Below are 7184 nucleotides of genomic sequence, written 5' to 3' on the forward strand. Positions count from 1 at the left end.
AAGTTCCTCTGATAAAGATGTAAATGTTAACTATAGCTGGTAAAATCAGAAGAACCTGCATGGGAAGTTCCTTCTCGGGAAGACCTGCAATATCTTCTGTGGCTCATTCCTCCACACTGTGGGTGAACTCCATCCTGGCCAGTGTTCTGGCACTTAGGGGGTTGGTTTTGATGCTCCAGCTCATCCTGGCCCTGACCAGGGTCCATTTACACCTGAGGGAGCAGAAAGTCTTCCCTGCCGATTGGCAGCCGCCTCCCTCCACAGGACCCCGTGCAGAGGACTGTGTGTGAGAGATGGGAGCACCTCTGGGTCAGGCCTGGCCAGGCCCACCCCGACCTGGGTGTGAGGGTCTCCCCGTGTCTCACGCAGGTATGTCCCGCCTCATTGAACTCTGTCGCTCACCCTCCAAGAGGAACAGCAGTGACGCCGTGCTGGTGGCCTGCCTGGTGAGTTCCCAATCCTCCCCCAGTTTTCTTCCTGGGCTTTGGGGTTGCAGACCAGGGACCAGGGGAACAGGCTGTGCCACGACAGGCTTGGGTAAGCCGGACAACTTATTCTGGATTTCCATTTTTCTCTTTAAAAGAGTAATACTTGTTTCACTTAATTCATAAGACTGTGATGAAAATTATATGAGGTCATATACGTGAAAGGCAGAGGCCTGGGCAACCCCCATTACCACACATTTAGTACCTTTGAGGTCCTGGGGGATCTGACAGCAGGTCTAGACCAGAGGGGCCCAGCTGGCAGGATGCTGGGTGATGGTGGTGATGCTATGGTGCTTGCAGCATGTGGTAGCTAGGGTAAGATGTCTTCTGCCTGTTCCAAAGTGGACACTGTGAGAAAGCCTCCTTTCCTCCTCAGATAGAGCCGCTCTATTGGTTCTCTTCCAGCTTCGTAGCTCCCTCCTCCTTTGTGGAGTAGGACAGGACAGGACAGAGGATTATTCAGCCAGTCCCCAGGATCTTCACCCTCAACCAAGCTAGCACATCCTGGGAGGTCTCCACCCAACTTCTTGATGCTTGGGTCCAGCATGAAAGTACCAGCAGCACCAGATGGGGAACACCCAACCTGTCTCTATATCCTCCCTGCTGGGCTGTATTAAATCCTAGAGCAGAGCAGCTGGAAGCATCCAGGAGCAGGGAAGCCCACTGTAAAAGCCCTTTAACTTCCAGAAGGGGGCGCCAGATCTTTGATTTGTCCTCTTTGACTGTGCAGATCTTTGTGCAGAAGGGGTGGATCTAGAGGTCTTTCAAGCTGTTTCACAATAAAGTCCCTTCTCACCCTGTCCTTTTTTTTTTTTTTTTTTTTTTAACTGAGCTCATCCCATTTCTGGGAGCTCCTGACAGGCATTGTACGGTGGTAGGAGCAGCAGGCATTACAGTCAGACACACCTGTCTTGGTTTTACCATTAATGAGCCGTGTGACATTGGGTAGGTCACTAAGTGCTGTAAATTTTATTCAGTAAATATTTGCTAAGTGATTCTATGAGCCATGCACTCTTCTGGGCTTTGGGGATACAGATGTGGGGGGGGGGAAAAGACAAAAATTTCAGCTCTGTTGGGCCTTTTATTCTGGTACATGCAGAACAACCTTCACCCTTTTTGTGCCTTGGGTGAGCTGGAGAAGCTTATGGACCCCTTCTCAGTATTAGGTTTTAAATGTATATAGTAAAATATATAGAATTAAAAGGAAAACCATCATATTAAAATAATTATTAGACTATCAAAGCAGGTGATATGTTTTTATATATATATATATATATATATATATATATATATATATATACACTTTTAAATTAGCTCCTTAAATAAAAGCTAGCCTCAAGTCTTCACTAGCAATGAGCATAAATAATATTGAAGGTACCTCCAAAAATGTCATTTACTGAACCAAACTTGGGTCTGCTTGCCCATGCACAGTAAAGCCAATCGACTGACACTGGGTTGTGGTGAAGGAAAGTGCAGTGGGTACTGCAGGTTGCCAAGTGAGGAGTCCAGGTAGATAGGGCTTAAAAGACCCAAACTCTCTGAAGGCTTTCAGGGAAAGATTTTTAAAGACAGGGTGAGGGAGGGGGGTTGTGTGGTGTGTGATCAGCTCACGGACATCCTTCTGATTGGTTGGTGATGAGGTAAATCAGGAGTCAGCATCATCAACCTTCTGGTTCCAACAGGTCTGGGGTCTATGTGGGCAGCATACAGTTAACTTCTTCCACCTGGTGGAGGTTTCAGTATCTGTAAAAGAGTTCAAAGGACATGGCTCAGAATTTTATCTATATCCCCTGAGGAGGAACTAAAGGTCCTTGACTTTGTTTAATGGCTAAACTCTTATTAGTTTGTCTTGCTTGACTGTTTTCCTTTCTTTCTGCATTTTCTCACTTCTCTGATTAAATGTACTCTTTGGGACTCGGGGAAGCCCAGGAGACTAAAGTTTTTCTACAGACAGGTAGAGGATGTGGAGGGGGGTGCTGTTCCAGGAAGGCCCCATAGGGTCCTGCTCAGTTACAAAAGTGTCTGTGATTTCTATTGGTGAACAAGTAACAGGCACCGCTGAGACGTCTCGATCTGTTGCTACATTCACACACAGCTGAAGGAAAGGCTGTTTCAGTTAGAGGCCAGTGAATGTAAAGGTGTAATTTTTTTCATGCAAGTTCACAGGCCTTAATTTTGTCTGGTCTAGTGAGTAAACGGAGACAGTTAATACCTGGCAAACACATAATCATTGGCCCCAACTACCTTATCTTCACAACTTGGGCAGCCAGCAACTGCCTGACACTGAATAGGCCTGAGAAAATGTTGAGAAACTATAAAGCTCCTTTCAGACACGTGGGCTTGCTATGATTCCTTTTCCATTTTTATCATGAGTTTGAAGGAGAGCACACAGAAGGGCTTGGCCTCTATGTTCAATCACTTGAAGGACTTTCTGGTGGTAAAGGGATTACATTTCTCCTTGTGGACAGGTTGCTGGATGCTGAATAGAGCCCCTTCCTTCTGAATCCATCCTTCATGTGGCTGCTGGCCTCATTTTCCTCATGACAGTTTACAATCATGACCTTTCCATGAGCACCCCTTCCCTGGTTCCCTGTTACCTATGGCCTACTGTCCACATACTTAGCCCTTCACAGCCTGGCTCTGACCCACCTGGGGTCTGAAGGCCATCCACTGCCTCCAGGCCCTGTCCAGCTCGGGTCAGAATGCCCTGAACCACCCTGACACTGTGCTTTGGCCCTTGTCCCAAGCAGATGTCCTCTCTATAGCTCTGCCAGCACCGCCTTCAAGGCTCATATCAAAATCCTCCTCCTTGAGGCTTCCTGGGAGTTCTCTGCGGCTTGGACCTGCCTGCTCGTATTTTATTTTCCCCAGCAGGAAGCATGTTGTGTTATCCTGTGTTTTAGGTGTCATAAGGGGAGGCTCTTGGAATTCAAACACAGGCCTGTCTGATGCTGGATGTCTTGACTTTTTGCCCTGACCATCTTGTTTCCAGCCATGCGTTGTCCCCTTATGGCTTGTGGCCCTAGTCATGCTACCTTGGCTCATGGGAGGGGATCTGTATTTCTCCCCCTCTACCCTGGAACCTTCTCATGGCTGGGTCCCTTTTCCAGCTCTTGTATCTCCATGGGACCTTGGGTTTGGTGACTGTTTCTTGCCTGGCTGAGGGACTGATGGACTTGTCTGCTCAGCCCCCAGCCCCCAGTGTTGGTGGGTGTTCGTGCTTTGTCTCCCAGAAGGGGCTCCATACTTGAGTGCAGCCCCCTGGCTGGTGAGATGGGGGCTGCTTGGAGCCTGGCCTGGCGGATGGAGTTGGAGGCTACCTCTCCTGCCCCTCCCCAAGCCTTCTTCCCAGTTTTAAAGACTCTATTCAGGTGAAGGGAGGACATTTCAATTATCATCTCCCACATCTGGAAAAGTGGCAGCATGGATTGTCTCTTGCAAACAGAATTGATTTTTCCTTAATGAAGCGGCTGTCAGTGGGGTATGGGGCTTAATTCTTGCGTGTTTTCAGACTGTCTGGGAATGAGATGCTGGGAAGGTTGTTAACCTTCTGAGGAAAGCGGAGGCCAAGTAAAAGGCTTCAGAAGGGTGAAGGACCCTTTGAGCTCCTGGATGCTGAGGAGGGGGTGCTCTGAGACCATTTGGGCTCATGATGAACCCTGCACACTTTCTGAGGACCCTGGCGAGAGGAGGGTATCTATTTGCCTTCATGGTTTTTGGGGTCTGTTTCTAGTTCTCTCTCTCTTGTGTTTTGCTTTTGCTTTTCTCTCTGTCTAGAGGCTGCCTCCTCCCTTAGGGATGTTTCTCTCTCCTTCTTTCCCCTCCCCCATTCTTTTTATCCCTTTAGTCCTCTCCCCCATCTCTACTACCTCTTCACCTCCTCCTATCTCTCTCCTATTATCCTCCCATCCCCAGGGTGTGCTCTCTTTTTCTCTGATACCATCTCTTTCTCTCTTGATCTCTCTGTTATGCTTGGTCTCTTCTCTTTCCCAAGTTCATCTCTCTCTCTCTTTTTTAAAAATTAATTAATTAATTAATTTTTGGCTGCGTTGGGTCTTTATTGCTGTGCATGGGCTTTCTCTAGTTGCAGCGAGTGGGGGCTACTTTTCGTTTTGGTGAATGGGCTTCTCAGTGCGGTGGCTTCTCTTGTTGCAGAGCATGGGCTCTAGGCACATGGGCTTCAATAGTTGTGGCTCACAGACTCAGCAGTTGTGGCTTGCGGGCTCTAGAGCGCAGGCTCAGTAGTTGTGACACACGGGCTTAGTTGCTCCGTGGCATGTGGGATCTTCCCAGACCAGGGCTCGAACCCGTGTCCCCTGCATTGGCAGACAGATTCTTAACCACTGCACCACCAGGGAAGCCCTCTCTCTTTTAATAGTTCCTTCTTGTTCTGTTTTTCTGATGCTGTCTCTTTTTTTCTGTCTATTATTTTCTTCTACATTTTCTCTTTTCATGAGTTTATTTTCTATCTATTTGTCTCTCTTTTTTTCTTCCCTCTCTTTTGCTTTATTTTTATGCTTGATGATGTAAAATACATCGATGGTTTTATATTCTCATATCTGTGGAAGATCCCTGGTTCCATTTTTACTTTAACAACTCAAAGGCAGTAAGGTTATTTCTCCCAGTTGGAGCCCAGAGGAATCAGAAAGTGCAATGGAGTTCAGCCTTTTAGCCCTTGGGGAAATCATACCCCAGGAGAGGCAGGACACACTAGTTAGAGACAGTCACCTGGATTCTCCTTCCTGCCACCATCGTCTAAGACCCTGCTCATATGAACAGAGATGCATATCCCTTCTCCTTGAACCAGCTTGGACATGGCAGTGTCTGTTAGTCCAACAGACAACTTAAGCCATCCTCTCTTTTCACCAACTTGGCGATTTCTCAGCAATAGATTACTTCTCATGTCTAGGTAATGAGCTATATGTTTGCCTTGTACTCATTATAACCTAGTGTCCTGGGCTTGCAGCATCCTGTCTGTGTGTGTGTAGGTATGAAGGCCCTGGAGCTGGGCTGCTGTGTGATCTTGGGAAGGCCACTTTTGCTCTCTGAGTCTGTCTCCTTATTTCTAAATTGGATATCATGATACTTACCTTGCTGTATCCTGTGGGGATTAAATGAGATACTATGTAGACACTCAGTAAGAGTGGGCATTCCTCCTTCTTTGCTTCTTCTGCCACTCAAGATAGTCCCCTCTCTCTTTGTTTCCCAAGGGAAGGGCATCCTTAAGCTCCCACCTTGTTCCTTGCTCTGTTCAGGCTTGAGAAAGATGGAAGGAATTAATATTCATTGGGCACTTAGTATGCATGGCCTCAGCTAACTGGCAAAGAGGTCTAGGTAGGTACACAGCTCACGTTTATAGTTTCAGGTTACTCTAGCAGTAGAACTCAACATTTGTTTTTTTTTTTTTTTTTCAGCATACCTTTGTAGATACAGAGAAAAATAAAACAGTCTCTATCCTTAAGGAGCTTAGAGTCTGGTGTGGGAATAAACACCTAAAAAACAGTTGGGGAGGGGTTTCACATCATGGGAAAGATCTGAGCAAGGGCACATGGATGTAAAACAAGATGGCGTACTCAGGGAAGAGTGCAACACTCATTGTATGGGGACCTGGGCAGTAGTTTCATTCTGCCTGCACTTCTCTTTCCTGTTCATCCCCATCTTGGTGGCAGAAATTCCATTTCCTTTAACTTTATGACCCTCCTTCTTCTCTCCCTCTCCCCTCCTTCCCATCCCAAAATGCTTTGCTCAGAACCTTGCTGAATTTATGGATAAATCAATAGCCCTTGCTGTTCTAAGGTTTCTATAAAGACCTGCAAGTGAGAATATAATTCCGCTGATGCCTCTGGTAGTTCCAGTCTCTAAGATAAATCTTCAACTTAAATATGTCACTAAATTGACCAAATCCTTAAAATGACAGATCTTCAAAACAATCAGTTTCCTAAGATGACTGAAAAACCAAGATGGCAAGACTAATTAAGATCATGAAAACTTTCAGATGACATCCCCTTTAGTGATCAAGGTACCATTGAAATCAGGTGACTATGTAATAAGGTTGCTATGGTGACCAAGTGACAAAAAGGACCATATCACTAAGGTGTCAAGGTGATGATCAGCTCAAACTGGGCTGGTAAATGAGCCACTTACTGAAATGCATCTCTCAGGGAAGTTGAAGGCGCAGTCTGATCTCTTCTGTTTTCTCCTCAGGCTGCTCTGCGTAGATTGGCCGGGGTCTGTCCTGAAGGCCTCCAGGACTCTGACTTCCAGCAGCTGGTCCAGCCCCGGCTTGTGGACTCTTTCTTACTCTGCAGCAACATGGAGGAGAGTTTTGTGTAGCAAGTATGGGAGACAAAAGCCCCCTCTGAGTACATACCTGTTAACGCACCTGACCACACACCAGCCCCCTCACCTCCTTATTTATACTTAATTTATTTTTTATGTGAAATTAACAGAGGGCTAAACATTATAGCAACATCATCAGGCAGTTTGTGGTCCTTGGGAGTCTTTTTTGTTTTTATTTTTTGACTTCTGTGACTTTTCAGTTGCAGATGTTGAAATGCATAATGGCTAATATGACAGATTGTCATGGGTGATTTCACTTTCTTTTGCTTTCTCTACTCTCACTATATAACCTTGCTTCATTTTTTTTAAAACAAAATCTGGTAACAAGAGTATTTTAGCTGTCCAGCAGTTTTTCTTTTT

The 7184-nt window shown here is 46.2% G+C and overlaps 1 protein-coding gene across 2 annotated transcripts in view; it reads left to right on the top strand.

The window, feature by feature from the left end:
* Positions 1–6818, top strand: part of INSC (INSC spindle orientation adaptor protein) — a gene marked incomplete at both ends in the record, with an annotated part of 125629 nt that extends 118811 nt beyond the window's left edge. For both annotated transcript variants that reach the window (XM_082845259.1, XM_082845260.1), the window contains 2 exons: positions 370–446; positions 6690–6818. In XM_082845259.1, coding sequence (XP_082701385.1) covers positions 370–446; positions 6690–6818 — 206 coding nt within the window. The remainder of the gene's footprint in view (positions 1–369; positions 447–6689) is intronic.
* Positions 6819–7184: the final 366 nt, after the last annotated feature.

The sequence above is a fragment of the Leucopleurus acutus genome (assembly GCF_964270905.1).
Source record: "Leucopleurus acutus genome assembly, chromosome: 8".
Taxonomy (NCBI): Eukaryota; Metazoa; Chordata; class Mammalia; order Artiodactyla; family Delphinidae; genus Leucopleurus; species Leucopleurus acutus.